At 40.7% G+C, this 16869-nt stretch overlaps 1 protein-coding gene across 1 annotated transcript in view; it reads right to left on the reverse strand.

Annotated features, from left to right (window-relative positions):
* The window catches only part of sntg2 (syntrophin, gamma 2), a 240135-nt gene extending 236411 nt beyond the window's left edge, over positions 1 to 3724 (reverse strand). The window contains exons 1-2 of the mRNA XM_078213586.1: positions 3659 to 3724; positions 3287 to 3424 (exon numbers count right to left, since the gene is read on the reverse strand). Coding sequence (XP_078069712.1) covers positions 3287 to 3424; positions 3659 to 3724 — 204 coding nt within the window. The remainder of the gene's footprint in view (positions 1 to 3286; positions 3425 to 3658) is intronic.
* Positions 3725 to 16869: the final 13145 nt, after the last annotated feature.

Genomic DNA, 16869 nt, shown 5'->3' on the forward strand with positions numbered 1-16869 from the left:
TGCGCTGCACTGTTCTCACCCGGTTCAAGTTGGAAGGTCAGGTGAGAAAGGTATGGCTGCATTTTAGTAGAAGGGAATAGGATTGAAGTGGCAATCTGACTGTGATTACCGCTCCAATGGTATGGCCTATAATATACATGATGTGGAGATGCCGGCGTTGGACTGGGGTAAGCACAGTAAGAAGTCTCACAACACCAGGTTAGAGTCCAACAGGTTTATTTGGTAGCAAATACCATAAACTTTCAGAGCACAGCTCCTTTGTCAGATGGAGTGGATATCTGTTCTCCAACAGTGCACAGACACAGAAATCAAGTTACAGAATACTAATTAGAATGCAAATCTCTACAGCCAGCCAGGTCTTAAAGGTACAGACAATGTGGGGGGAGGGAGCATTCAACACAGGTTAAAGAGATGTGTATTGTCTCCAGACAGAACAGCTAGTGAGATTCTGCAAGACGTGCCGGATCATCGACACGGATGCCATCATCTCACGTGAGAACACCATCTACCAGGTACACGGTACCTACTCTTGCAACTCGGCCAACGTTGTCTACCTGATACGCGGCAGGAAAGGATGTCCCGAGGCATGGTACATTGGGGAAATCATGCAGACGCTACGACAACGGATGAATGAACACCGCTCGACAATCACCAGGCAAGACTGTTCTCTTCCTGTGGGGGAACACTTCAGCAGTCACGGGCATTCAACCTTGGATCTTCAGGTAAGCGTTCTCCAAGGCGGCCTTCACGACACACGACAGCGCAGAGTCGCTGAGCAGAAACTGATAGCCAAGTTCCGCACACATGAGGACGGCCTAAACCGGGATGTTGGATTTATGTCACATTATCAGTAACCCCCACAGCTTTCCCCCGATCTTGCAGAATCTCACTAGCTGTTCTGTCTGGAGACAATACACATCTCTTTAACCTGTGTTGAATGCTCCCTCCACCCACGTTGTCTGTATCTTTAAGACCTGGCTGGCTGTAGAGATTTGCATTCTAATTAGTATTCTGTAACTTGATTTCTGTGTCTGTGCACTGTTGGAGAACAGATATCCACCCCATCTGACGAAGGAGCTGTGCTCCGAAAGCTTATGGTATTTGCTACCAAATAAACCTGTTGGACTTTAACCTGGTGTTGTGAGACTTCTTACTATAATATACAAGCAGACGACTGTGACCTCAAATAATGAATGTGCATAATCTGCATGAGCTGCCAACACTTCTCAGAAAAAAATAATGACCACAGATATTGTGATGATTATGCTCATTTAAGCTAAACCAGGAAAGAAATCTATTAATTGCACAATTAAATGAAGTTGTAATAGTTTGGTTGGTCCAATAGACTCAGAACAGTTCATTTTCTGCAATTATGCCACAAGTTCCTCCATTGGTTTTGTCAGTTAGATTTTCTTCAAATTTACATGGCACTATTCTAAGACATAACATGCCAATCTCGGACTTCTTTAATGGTAGGGGTTATATTTTTCACACTAATTTGAGACAAAAAGGTCAGCGAAAAAATAAAGCGGAACATTGTTTTGTTCTCAGTCTGTGCTTTCACGAAAGTTAGCTGAAGACAGAGGGCTCCAGGCCACTGAAAGACTCTTCACTTAAGTCAGTAGCAACTAAAGTGAGATCTACCCTGCACTGTGGAATACAGACATCTCACTAGCCTCCCTCTCCGCTATTGGCATTTCCAGCTGTTCACTGGAACATAAATCAGCTTCGTTAGTGCCACATTTATCTTAGGCACAGCTGTCCAAATTACAGAGCAAGGAAAGCTTACCAAGAAATACTGCCTTAAAAAACAACCTACAGGGCTTCAAACTTCCCAAGTTTCAGAGATAGAATTCAACCAGCTTGATTAATTGGCTTAATCAAAGGTGAATCCTCTTTCTCCTTCCTTTCCTTCTGCACTTATTCATTTTACTCTCACATGACAAGGACACTAATCTTTAGCTACAGTTATTAGTTCTCATCATTAGCAGCACCAGAGGACTTGTGTGAGCTCCTAGTCTATTTTTTCCTCCATTAATTCTCAGCACGACTCTCCATTGTCGTTCAGCCAAAAGGATGCTTCATAAACAAAACAGAAGTGTCATCAATATCAGTCTATGATGGATTAGCACAAGGCTGCCCATTCAGGCAGTGTCAGAGCTTCTTCCTTAAAGGTGGAAGTCCAGCAGTGATCTCACCAAGCACTGACCAAACAGAGTTGGCCAATTGCTTACATGATCTAGCCTGCGTGACACATTATTTAATCAAGAATTAAACATTCTATCAATTCTGGTGCAACTTTAACGATAACTGATTGCTCTCTTTGCGAGATCATTTATTTGCTTTAAATAGGCTCCCGGAAGGGGAAATTTCATCAGTTCAGCACTTGTGGTGAAACTCTAAATCTATTGTGCATGATAGCAACACTGCTACAAATAATGAACAGAGAATATCTGCCTCACATGTCAACTCATCACTCTCACACATTTCAATTTGAATTGTTTATTTTCCATTATATTAATTAGGTCTGTGATCACTAGGTACTTTTATCCAATGAATATAACATTGATCAGTTTCCTCGATTCTTAATATTATTAATACCAAGAAAGAAGATGTACTCAATTATACATTCAGGGAGCAGATAATGTTTTAGCACATAATTAATGTTCTTTTTTGCTTTCAACACGAGAGTGGTGGAAAGTGGAATTTATTGAATTTCAGACATCTATTACGAGCACCCAGCAATTCCAGGTCAGGTCTAGCTGGATATGCACTGAGTAAAGTTTTCACTCCTCTACCTCACAGCTCAGAAAAGCAACATCTATTGCACCAGTCATCAGTGTGACAATTTCCTTACTCTTAGGAGATCATAGAATCCCTACAATACAGGAGGCCATTCGGCCCATTGAGTCTGTACCAACCACAATCCCGCCCAGGCCTTATTCCCATAGCCCTACACATTTATCCTGCTAATCCCCCTGACATTAGGTCAATTTAGCATGGCCCATCAACCTAACCTGCACATTTTGTACTGCAGCTATTCTTTGTTTGGTCAAAATTTAGTGCTGATTAACACTGGTCAATGCTCACTGGAAGTTGGATTGATATTGCTTGAACTAATTTCATATTGGGCCTTTCAGACAGCAGGTCGAGGGAAATATATGCCATCAGTCTGGAGGGAAGGCTCGTACTTAAACAATTGTTACAGTCTTTATTTCCCCATATTTAGTTCATTTGAGAACACATATAGCTTCAAAGCATTTGGCATCAAAATAAAACTACTTACATTTGAATCAGAGTCACTTCCACTGACACAAATAACATCTTGCTTTTGAATTGTTATAACATCTTTTGATAGCTTTAATCGGATGTCATAGGCATTCTCAGACTCCTCATCAAAAAGACGTGCTATCCCAGTCTTCGTCTGTAAAACAAAAGTGATTTTGTTTGTAAAACATCACATATGTTATAATCATTTTACAATCTTGCTAATAAAACACAACCGTTGTTCATTCCCACTTTTCCAATTCACATGATTTGGAATTGAATTTACCCCAGTTTTCTCCCTTACCCTCCGAATGTGGTTAGCCTCATTAGGCTGTGATAGTGCCGAGAGTACAGATATTGGCAGCACTTTACTGAGTGTCATTCTTCACACCTGAATCCAGACAATCTGTATAGTTTTAATATTTAATATAGGCTGTTTGATAATGGAGCTTTTCATAATGGTACTGTGCTCACCTAACACACATTCACATGACAATTTCCAGAATTGATCATACAGTGATTATCGGTACGAATGTTGGCCCATTGTCTCCCAGCCCCTTCACATGTCCAGGTACACCGATGCTGTACTGGTTGAGATCAAAATGAGTACAATCAAAGGATGAAATTTAGAGTCTACTGGTTTGCCCACTTATAAGCAGATTGCACTTGCTGACCTTTGCCTCCCCGAACCCCGACTCACCTGCGTTATGGGGGCCCAGCCAGAAGCTACAACATAAGCCAAGAAAAAGAGTTGGCTGCTTGGCTGGGAACACCTTCCCTTCACCTTTTTACATAGCTTGCAAAGGGCCTACATCAAATGTGAATGACCCAGGTAATGGGAGCGCAGTGCAATGGGGTGGAAATTGGATGTAATGGGTCTCTGACCTGGGGGAATGTTGAATTTCTATGCCCAACGAAGAGGGTTATTCATTGTTTGGGTTTAAGATGCCTGTTATATTCCCTTAGTATAATGAGCAACAGCCAAACTAAAACCAGGACAAAATTCTGCACTGTTGATAGAAGTTGCAATACACAAAGAAACACCTGAGCAACAATAATTGCAATTGACATGGGAGTCGGAATATCTTGATTTACTCAAATTATGAGAGAGAGGGACAGCCAGACAAATAGAATTCTTGAGCATAGAATGTGGGACATCCATGGATGGGGAGCTGAAATATCATTGAGTGGGATCCCATCCACATAAAAACATGGGTGTAGACCCTATCCCAAATCACTGATACTTTCGTAATCAAATCATTACCGTAATGGGGAAGGTTGGCCTGTGCTCGTCAGGACACAGGGACAGCAGCAAAACTGGAATGGTGCCACACCAATCCTGTGATGTGCTTCAGATGTCTGGGAACTAGAAACCTCGTCACCTCCCGCCCAGGAAAAAATAATTTCTTTCAGGAAGGTAATCATTGCTCTAGGGGTAAAAAGGTTTTCTCTAATGCAGATCTACGACATTCACTTGGATCTTTATGGAACTCATGCTACTGCTCAGCTTGTGAGAGTTCCATTTGTCTTCATAGGGACAGAATGCCTGAAGTAGGCCAAGAGCTCTATAGGATCCATCCTGCAGGAAAGGCAGAAAGAAGGAGGGAGGGAGGAAAAACGGTGTCAAGTTGGCTAAAGTCATCACCTTCCCATTGTAAATTTGGATGGTAGTGCAACATTTTGTTACTGAGACAAAACCTTTAAATAGTTTAGCTGATTACCAGCCAGCTTGGACAATGTTTTAATATTGGATAAAACAATAATTAACAATTAAACAATTAAGGGTCGTGAACAAAGCTCAGTCCATCACTCAAACCAGTCTCCTACCCATTGACTCTGTCTACACTTCCCGCTGCCTCAGAAAAGCAGTCAGCATAATTAAGGGCTCCACACACCCCGGACATTCTCTCTTCCACCTTCCGTTGGGAAAAAGATATAAACGTCTGAGGTCACGTACCAACCGACGCAAGAACAGCTTCTTCCCTGCTGCCATCAGACTTTTGAATGGACCTACCTTGCATTAAGTTTATCTTTCTCTACACCGTAGCTATGACTGTAACACTACATTTTGCACTCTCTCCCTTCCTTCTCTATGAACGGTATGCTTTGTCTGTACAGCGCACAAGAAACAATACTTTTCACTGTATGCCAATACATGTGACAATAATAAATCAAATCAAAAATGAAGGTGTGCAGGCTAGGTGAATTGGCAATGTTACTTGCTGAGCTATCCATGAGAATAAAAGTTTTTGGTGTTGTTTTGTGTCATCTTGTGTTTGAACGCCTCCATTGGTCACTATGTTCAGTCAGTCAAGAATTTAGTATGTGCCACTGAAGGGAAGAATCTGCCTCCTGTGTGTCAGAGAAGTGATCTTCTCCCTTCAGGTGTGATGCGGAAACAGGCAAGGTGAATCAACCCAAAGCTTACCCCTTTCTTGTACAGCATGGACTTGATGTTAGATACTGCTCACTTCAAAGAACAAAGAACAGTACAGCACAGGAAACAGGCCCTTCGGCCCTCCAAGCCTGTGCCGCTCCTTGGTCCAACTAGACCAATCGTTTGTATCCCTCCATTCCCAGGCTGCTCATGTGACTATCCAGGTAAGTCTTAAACGATGTCAGCGTGCCTGCCTCCACCACCCTACTTGGCAGCGCATTCCAGGCCCCCACCACCCTCTGTGTAAAAAACGTCCCAGATCTGCACTCATGCCCCTGTAAATCTTGACCAAGTGGCCTTGATAAGTGAAATCGTGATGTTCCTTTGCCCACTGAAAAATTAACTCCTTCTCCTTGTAGCAATGGAACCGTACATGGCTCACGTGAGATCACGCAGGCAAGCTTTGGGCTGAAGGGCTCTGTCTCGCTCCAGAGGTTAGGGGAAAGTCTCCTCTCTTTGAATAAAATTGACACAAATTGCTCTGGTATCCAAAGTGTAGGATTTGTCATCTTGACCAATTTTGCAAGTAATTGATTTTGGCCTGCAGTGACACACTGTTTAATGGCTGCATCCGCTGGAACTCTAGTGGACAGATCCTATTACTGTGATCCGAGAGGCTGGCCCAATATTGGCCAGGGTATTGGCGGGAGAATCCACAGCTGGAAAAATGGTGTCAAGGAAGAACCAAATTGGACCCAGTTTATCTCCTAATGTATTTTTCGTTCCAGAGCCAAACTTGTCGGGATTTGTTGAGCTCAGTAACAAGAATTTTACTCAGAGTTTCAGCTATCAGAGGCGCGGGAGAGCTAGTTGCCATCTTAGCTGAAGCCATCTCGGCAGGCATCCCGCTGTATGCTTTAAAGTCTTAGACATGCTTAAGTAGACTTGGTGCTGAGTGTTTAAGTTAGCTTTTGCAGTAATAAATAAAAAAAATATAGCAGTGTAGTGAAAATTACTTTGTAAAAGTATTTTCAGGAGAAACATCTCATGTGCTTCCTCTGCATTGCTCAGCCAGAAGTCCCCCAGCAAGTTAAACACAATTTTCCCTTTATATATCCATGCTGGCTCTTAATCAAACCAATTTTTTCTACGTGACGGTTAATTCCATCCCAAATAATTGCTTCTAGAAGCTTGCCCCCTATTGATGTTAAACTGACTGGCCTGTAATTGCTGGAGCTGTAATTGTGGAGCAAGGACATAACATTTGCAAATCTCCAGTCCTCTGGCACTTCCCAAGTCTGGAGAAGACTGGAAGATTATGGCTTGTTCCCCTGCCATTTCCATTCTCACTTCTTTCATTATCCATGGATGCATCACACTCGGTTCCTATGTTTTGTCAACATTCGTCGCAATTGTCTTGTTTATGTACCAGCAGTCTGTTTTATGCCATGGCATGATGTGGAGATGCCAGCATTGGACTGGGGTAAATACAGTAAGATTTTTAACAACACCAGGTTAAAGTCCAACAGGTTTATTTGGTAGCAAATTTGGCATTTGTTACCAAATAAACCTGTTGGACTTTAACCTGGTGTTGTTAAAAATCTTACTTATGCCATGGCAACATCGTTGTAGTTAGAAATCATTGAAGATATATCAAAACTGCTTGTTGCCGGGTGACAGGGAATCGATGCTGTCTAAAGACCAGAGGCAAGTTCCTGCAATTTGATAATATTGTCCAATGAGATTTATGCGGTTTAGAATCATAGAATCCCAACAATGCAGGAGGTGGCCATTCGGCCCATCGAGTCTGCACCAACTCTCTGACAAAGCATCTTACTCAGGTCCTATCTCATAACCCCAGGTATTTATCCCACTAATCCTCCTACCCTGCTTCCAAAGCTCTTCTCTCCATGGAGATTTAGCACAACCTTACTATCTGACAAAGGTTTTTATAAATGTATATTCACCAATTTAGATGTTTTAAAATCAGGACAAATAAATCTGATTCCACCACATTAGTATTATGGGAGACACTTAAAGCGTGTCTCCAGGGAAACATAATTTCTTACAATGTATATATTATCAAACAAAGAACATTAAAACAAAAGTTGGTGGACTCAATTTTAGAAATAGACCATCAATATCCGTTACACCCTGATCCTGAGTCATATACAGTCAGAGGAAAACTTCAGACTCAATTTGACTTAGTCTCCACAAATAAAGCTGAGCATCAAGAGGGATGTTTTATGAATATGGGGACAAAGCTGACCACCTTTTGACCCACCAACTCAGACACCAGTCTGCTTCTCCCAGGTCTACGACTCCTCCCAGAATCTTATTACTGACCCCTCTGATATTAATTCAAGCTTTGCTTCTTTTTACAGCAACTTTTATAACAATGCTGAGCCCCTGTCAGATAGCATGGCAATGACCGACTTTCTAACTAATTTGGACATTCCAGCCGTGGATGTGGAAATGAGCAGAGATTTAGACAGTCCTTTGCGTCTGGATGAGATAACAAAATGTATTAAGTTAATGCAAAGTGGCAAAGCCCCAGGCCCTGCTAGCTTTCCTATTGACCTTTATAAAAGTTTCTCTACTCAACTTTTTCCCTCATCACTAGAAATGTTCTGGTAATTGTCCCAAGGATCCCTGCCACAACACTGACTCAAGCTTCCATCTCATTTGTATTCAAAAGAAAGAAACCCTGTGGAATGTGGCTCATATCAGCCTCTCTCTCTCTTTTAACACCCCGAATCTATACAATCAAAATACTTCCCCTTCTTCAGAGGAACCCATCAGGGGTGCTCTTTATCTCCACTGCTCTTTGCTTTGGCAGCAGAACCTTGTTGATAGTCTTAAAATTGTCAACACTGGTAAAGTGTATCCACTGAGCAAGCGTGGAACACTGTGCATCTTGAGATGCCAATGATCTTCTATTATATATTACGAATCCTGTTGCTTACTTTGATGACATAAATGAATAGTCTCAACATCTTAGGCATATTTGCTGGCTATAAATTAAATATCAACAAAGATAAATGTTTCGCCATTAACTCTATTGCCAAACAACCCTCCCCCCCCCCCCCCTCCCCCCAGCAGCTTTGCTGTTCTGTCGATCTGTTGCTGGTTTTCGCTACTTGGGTATGAATATGACACACACTCTTGCATCTCTCCATAAAATAAATTTTACAAATCTGGTCACCAAGATTTGAGTGGATATATAGCACTGGGATAGTTTGCCTGTTTCCTCAGCTGGCAGAATTCAATCTATAGGAATGAACATTCTGCACAGGTCCTTATTTGTCAATGTCTTCCCATCTTTTTACCCAAATCATTTTTTTTGTTATGGTTAACAAGCTGATATCAATATTTATCTGGAAAGGCAAGACTCCTTGATCACCTGGAGCAATACTTCAGAGAGGAAGACAGGATGGTGGACAAGTACCACCTCACTTACTGTAATATTATTGGGCAGCTAATATTCAAAAGATTTTAATGTGGTATCATGATCCAATTATAAACTGGCGTCTTATGGAAGCGCACTCTTGCTACTCTTCCTCTCTTTCTAACTTAATTTTGTTATAAAGCGGAGGTTGATTACTCCTCTGAGAACTAACATGGAAATACCCAAAAAGGAGTACCTCGCCTTATAATCTGTAAAAAGTGAGAGAGAAGTGGTGCGACCTGCTCTTCAGCAACTTCTAGTGGTTAAATAAAAATAAATCTCTGACACTCTCTCTAAAATCAACACAACAATTTATTTAACTAACTAAACAGTGAGCAAATTAACTAAATGATTAACAAACTGAATATATCCTTTCTAACCATCAACTATTCCGGAATAAAACAAGATTCTAATGGTATGCTGTTCAATTAAATACAATTCCCACTCATTAATAAAAATAGAATTTAGTCACTCTCTAAATTACAACCAGGTTTATTCTGGGCTTTTCTGTTGATTCTCATGTCTGGAACTTCTTTCTTCTTTGGTACCTTTGCTATCAAGATGGTGCTTTCTCTAAGACATAGATGAAGCTATGAGAGCCACTGATTCTTTCTCTCTTGAGAGCTGAAAGCTGAGAGCTGTTAACTCTGGCAGGTGGCAGTTGTTCTCTCCTTTGTCCCACTGCCCCCTTCTTTTAAACCTGTGATGACATAATCAATATTTCCCAAATTAGGATTGGTTCTAGGTTGTCAAAACCACCAGATTTAAATTTAATAGGTTTTTGGTGTCTAAGTACCTGATTCAAATTGATTGGCGAAATTCAAAAGCTTGATGTCTTGGTAAAAACTGCTGCTTGGCCTTTCGATACAAGTGTTTCAGTTTGGGCTCCCTGTGTACTTGCATTTTTAAAAAATCTCTAAGCACAGAAAAAAAACCTTTTAAAGGGACCATGCAATGCTTTCCTCCCTCGCCTTTTTCAATTTTACCATTCTTACAAACATCAAATTCCAACTTCCGACCTCACAATCTATTGTTCTACCCAACTTCACAACAATTTGCCCCACTATCCCCATATCCCCTGCTAAATACACAAACCCACTTGTGATTTCTACTTTAAAAATATGGGGGAAAGAAGTCAATATTTTAAACTCACCACTCCTCTACTGAGCCCCTATTTGTAATAACCATATATTCTTGCCTTCCAAACTTGACTCAGAATTTGTCTTGTGGAGGAAGAGGGGACTCGAACGTTTTACTGACTGTTTGTAGATGGGACCTTTGCCGGCTTTAATGAACTTGCAGCCAAATTTAACCTGCCTCAATTTAGTCTTTATCATTCTTTTCAAGCTCCGAGTTTTGTTTTCTTTCATTGCTCATCCTTTCCTCAACTATCTCTAAACTCATTATTAGAAGGGATTTCGTCACTGCCTCTTAAAACTCATGAAGGTTTTATTTCAAGATTGTACAATCTCATGCTCTCTTTTGGATCCGCTCCTCTCCCCAAGATCAGAAATGACTGGGAAACTCGAGCTTGACCTTGTGGATGACTGGTGGGAGGAGGCCCATCTTGGGGTCAAATCCACAGCCTCTCGTGCTCGGTTAAGCTCAATTCAATTTAAGTGTTGCACAGAATTCACTTCACCAAGGCCAGAATCAGTAGGTTTCTTTCAAACACAAACAACAAATGTGGTAAGCGTTCATTGCCCTACAGACCATACCCTACATTCTGGTCATGTTCGTAGCTGGCTGATATTTTGATCCTTCTTTGATACTCTCTCTAAAGCTCTAAACATTGTCATGCAGCCTTGTCCTTTGATCGCCATAATTGGAGTTCCATTCAAACTGGCCAGTCTCACTTCACTTATAGCCTGCAGGCAGATTCTATCAACATGGAAATCCCCCACTGCTTCTTCCTGGTTGGAAGACATGATTTTTTTTATTTGAAGAAAATTAGACACATCATATATGAGGACCTATTGTGAGATTTTATTGTAGATGGCATCCTTTTGTTTCTTTTTTTTTAAACAGTTAACTACTGTTGACTTTTAATTTTATTTGCATAGTTCTTGTTTATGTATGTGTGTGTACTGGGTGGTGGGTGAGGGAGATGGAATGAGAGCTGCTAGCCACTTCATTGTATTGTTTTGTACTTTCTTACGTCTTTTTGAAAACCAATAAAGTGGATTTAAAACACTAACTTGGAGTAATTTGCGTAGCTAACAAAGGGTTGATGAGGGTAATGCTGTTGATGTGGTGTATATAGACTTTCAGAAGGCATTCTGAATGCAGTGTCACACTACAGACGTAATCATAAAAAAGTTATAACTCATGGAATAAAGGGACAGCAGCACCATTGATACTAAACTAACTAAATAAAGGAAGCAACGCATAACTGTCAATGAATATTTTTTAGGCTGGATGAAGGTTTGTAGTGGTGTTCCCCAGGGTTCGATATTGGGACCTTGCTTTTCAAAGAATCAGATTCCCTACATTGCAGAAAGAGGCCATTTGGCCCATCAAGCCTGATTTAACAACAGTTCCACCCAGGCCTTATCCCTGTAACTGCATGTATTTACCCCTGCTAATCCCCCTGCTACTAAGGGGCAATTTAGCATGGCCAATCAACCTAACCCACACATCTTTGGACTTTGGGAGGAAACCCACGCTGACACAGGGAGAATGTGGAAACTCCACACAAGACAGTCACCCAAGGCCAGAATTGAACCCTGGTCCCTGGTGCTGAGGCAGCAGTGCTAACCATGGTGCCACCATGATGCCCTTACTGGCCAGCCAAACTAGCTGCCTGGTCCAGTCACTGTTTTCTTGGAAAAGTATTAATGATTTATATCATGGTGTGCAAGGGCCAATTTCAAAATTTGTGGATGACACAAAACTTGGAAGTATTGTAAATTGTGAAGGGCTCAGTGTAGAACTTAAAAAGAACAGACAAGTTGGTGGAGTGGGGAGATAGGTGGTAGATGAAGATCAGTGTGAAGTGTGAGTTGATGCATTTTGGTAGGAAGAACATAGAGTGACAATATAAAATAAGGAGTAAATTTCTTAAAGGGGTACAAGAGCAGAGGGATCTGGGTGGAGAGAGTAGTTAATAAAACACATAGACCGGAATTTTCCGAACGTTTATGCCAGCGGGATTTTCCCATCTTGCTGCAGTGAGCGGAGATTTGGCTTGTCGCCAAATTCTCCATCTTCACTGCAGCAGGAGCATGGTTGAACAGGTGTGATAAGATCGCACCCATGGTCTTCCGGGCTTTATAAGTCGGGGCATAGAGTAAGAGTAAGGAGGTTATGCTAAACTTGTACACTACACTAATTAAACCTCAGCTGGAATACTGTGTACAGCTCTGGGCACCACAGTCTAAGGACAGAAGCACATTGGAGAAAGTGCAGATGAGGTTTACAAGAATGTTTCTCGGGATGAGAAATTTCAGTTACGAGGATAAATTGGAGAAATTGAGACTATTCTCCTTGGAGAGAAGGTCGAGAGGAGATTTGATAGAGATGTTCAAATGATGAGGGAGCTGGACAGAGTGGATAGGGAAAAATTGTTTGACTTGTCAAAGGATCAAGATTGAGGGGGCACAGATTTAAAGTGATTTGTAAAAGAAGCAAATGTGTTGTGTGTGAAAAAAAAATCTCTCACAGCCAGCGGTTTAGGTCTGGAATGCACTGCCTGAAGGTGTGGTGGAGCTAGGCTCAATCGAGGCATTCAAGAGGGCAGTCGATGATTATTTGAATAGAAATGGTGTGCAGAGGTATGGGGGGGATGGGGGGATGGGGGGACGGGGTGGGGGGTTGGGGGGACGGGGTGGGGGGGACGGGGTGGGGGGATGGGGGGACGGGGTGGGGGGGACGGGGTGGGGGGGGGGGGAGGGGGAGTGGAAAAACGGAAATGGCACTTAGCCATGATGCTCATTTGCAGAGCTGGTGCAGACACGGGCCAAATGGCCTCCTTCTGTGCAATAACAATGTTGTGATTCTGCGAAGGATTAGTTACTTTTATTAAAAATCATGACTTTTCAGTTCTCTGCGAAATTACAAGGCAAGGAAAAGTCATGATTTCTAATACTAGTAATTAGCAATCTCTCATTATCAAACAACATTGTAACATTATTGTAATTAGAAATCTCTGAAGATATATCAAAACTACATCCTGAAGTGTGACAGGGAATTGATGCTGTCCAAGACCAAAAGCAAGTCTGTACAATTTGATAACATGCCTATTGTCCAATGAGATTTACATGGTTTAATCCAATATTAAAACATTGTCCAGGCATGACAACTAATCATCTAAACTATTTATTAATTGTGTTTTGGTAACAGAAATTGTACTACAATCCACATTTTTAATGGAAAGTAATACAAATATATCAATGTATAATTTTAGCTCTGTACTTCCTTTAATAAGTTTGAGTCTGCAGTCCCCATGCTTTCTTCAATATAAATTCAATCTTGCATGACATATTTATTATTTCAAATCCAGCACAGTAATATTGGAAGTGATTTAACATTTAAAACTTCAGACAACATGTCTTAAAAGAACCAAATTTAGCTATTGGAAAGACTATAGTTTCCAATATCACTAGTTTATCCATCAAGCAAACATACGTTGAATGTTTAGACGAATATTAGTTCCAATGTGCCTGTGGCTATTAGTACATAAGAATGATCTATGCATCCCTTTTCTTGGTCTAGTCACTGCTCTATACCTTCAGCACATTAAATGGGTCCAAGTGCAGAAACTTCACTTGCTGCCTGGGTAATTGCCCACAAGCCAAGATCTATATCAAGTAATTCTAGCAGAAAGACCAAACTCGCACAAAGCTCAGTCAATAATATATTGAAACAGCAGCTTTGAGATAGGAGCTGTTCACCTCAAAGGGTCACTGAAAACAAATGACAAAACATAAAGCCAATTTCAGTCTAGCCAAAAGAAAAACAAGCAATCTTAACATTTGACAGTAGATAATTTTCAATCTCACTGATTCCAGTGTTTTCAATTTCTTGGTTCTAAGGGTATACATGCTATACTGACCTTAGAGTAATATGACCTTTGGTGAAGACAAATCGTAATATTCACATTCACCTGCCATCATAGCAGAACATAATACAAACATGTATATACACATTTATATGTTCCTGTAATACACAATTATTGAGTTATTCATAAAGCTCCAGCCATCTCTATTTGCTTTAAAATGGATTCAATTTTGTTATATCTTGGTATCATAATTATTTAGTTTTAGAGATTTACATAAAATTGTTTGTTATTACATAACAATCTAATATTTTTTGTCGACTATCCTGTTTATGTTCAGAGATTTCCTGACATCTGGTTATCTGCTTTTTCCATCTCCTCTCAGATGAAAATGTGAGCTTGGACGAAATGTGAGACTTGGAAATAAGCACAGTGATTTAAATTTACAAACTTTCCAACTTAAAAAGAGGGGAATTTAAAGCTAAAGTTGTGTCTTCTGTCACTTTCTTAAGTTACTGTTCAAAGACATGCTTTATAACTAACCTTTCATTTTGAATGAAGTAATTTGCTTTCAGGGGTTAACTTGGTATTGAATGGCAATACAAAATGGGTAGCAGTGAATTAGCAGAAAATATTGGTTGCTGCACCATTGTGGCTTAATTAGGATTTCTATCGCTTGTATTCTGTAACAACAACACAAATTGATAAAGCCTATTCAAAATATTTGTCCTAATAGCCCAAGATATGTGAAGTACTTTGTGATACCAAGGAGTAAGTGTTGGAAAAAGATTATTGCCAAATCAAACAGAAGTCAATAAAGCCTATAATAAAATGCATAAAATAAATACTTTAGCTATTTTAATTGTGTTTCTTTTCTTTCTGTATGTTAATAACTATGAAGTAGTAATCAGAAATCAATGAACACTTTTACCAACAGAAAGCTCGGGCAATAGATTTAGAACACCTCAGTATCCGCAGTAGGTTCTATCACAGATTTCCACCCAAACACAAGAGGAAATAGTTTCACCAATGCAAACCAAGATTGCAACAGAAACAGTGTACTTTTCCTCCCGTGGTTCAACGTTTGTGGTCTGGCTTTCCACAGATTCAAAATGACTCCTGAGTCATTTAAAAATGATGTGGAGATGCCGGCATTGGACTGGGGTAAACACAGTAAGAAGTTTAAAAACACCAGGTTAAAGTCCTTGACTTTAACCTGGTGTTGTTAAACTTCTTACTGTCATTTAAAAATGGCAGAAGGGTGTGACCAGATTCTTGGATTCCCATCCCTGACATCCTGAGTTTTCACTGGCGTGAGGCAAGGTTGCAGGTAATGAGCCAGCACTCTGAACCCCTAACTTGGTCTGCTCCATTGCAGGAGTGGGCATCCCCCAGCCATCCAATTTTCATGGAGTCAGGCCAGATGCTCCATGTCTTGTGTTTCAGAGGATTCAGGAAGGCACGTTCAAAAGGTCTTAGCCATGCCCCTTCCCTGCTCCCCTTTCTCCCACCATGCCAACTCACTTCTACCCACACCCATGGGCCCTTATGGTCCCCATGCCAATTTATGGCCCTCCGATACCCATTCACCCAGTACACATTACATACTGAACCAATGAGCTCCATAGTAACATTGGCATGTGTAGAACTGTTTAAAAATGAAATCATTGACAAATCTTCTTTTGTGACCATATCAATATATGAACCATAAAAAGAGCATCAATAACATAGGCTTCAAACACTTTACAACTCTTAATTCTTTGAAAATAATTCTAAACCAAAAAATATAAAACGTGACAACAACCTTTCAATGAAGTATTCAGAAATATCAATTAAAAAGAGATGGAAAATATTATTATTGCAACAAAGGTAAAATATTTTAAGTGTAGGAGCAATTTAAGTTTATAAAAAAAAAATCAAGAAACTATGCGCCAGGTTACTCCTTACTTCAAGTTAACAGTTCACACAATGTACAATATCAGAAAATATCTCAAACTATTTGAAAATACTGCAAATCATATGCCTGAACTATTAATAGATTCTATTTGTACAGCAACAACAACTTGCATTTATACAGCATCTTTAATGCAGCAAAACATCCCACGATCCTTTTCACAGGGGTGTAATGAGACAAAATTGACATCAAGTCAATGGAAGAGATAGATAGGACAAGTGTTTAAAATGGTAAATTAACCTCTGCCTATGATTTTTTTCTGCACTTCCCTTTATATTTCTTGTTCTACATTCCATGCAGAATTACACAGAATTTACAGGACAGAAGCAGAACATCTGGCTAAACTGGTAACCGCCAGTTACCAGTTTGGGCGGCACGGTAGCACAGTGGTTAGCACTGCTGCTTCACAGCTCCAGGGACCCGAGTTCGATTCCCGGCTTGGGTCACTGTCTGTGTGGAGTTTGCACATTCTCCTCGTGTCTGCGTGGGTTTCCTCTGGGTGCTCCGGTTTCCTCCCACAGTCCAAAGATGTGCGGGTTAGGTTGATTGGCCATGCTAAAATTGCCCCTTGGGTAAAATATGTAGGGATATGGGGGTAGGGCCTAGGTGGGATTGTGGTCGGTGCAGACTCGATGGGCTGAATGGCCTCTTTCTGTACTGTAGGGTTTCTATGATTTCAGTGTCTGCGTCCCACCTGTGTCCCTTCTGACCACTCTTCATTGAACCCAGTTAACATACTGAGAAATTTCTTAGAAATTTCTATCAGTATCTTCTTTGGCACTGCGTTATCCATTTCCAATCCTTCTGTTGGCAATTCAATAATTAGC

This window comes from Mustelus asterias, chromosome 5 (assembly GCF_964213995.1).
Source record: "Mustelus asterias chromosome 5, sMusAst1.hap1.1, whole genome shotgun sequence".
Classification (NCBI taxonomy): domain Eukaryota; kingdom Metazoa; phylum Chordata; class Chondrichthyes; order Carcharhiniformes; family Triakidae; genus Mustelus; species Mustelus asterias.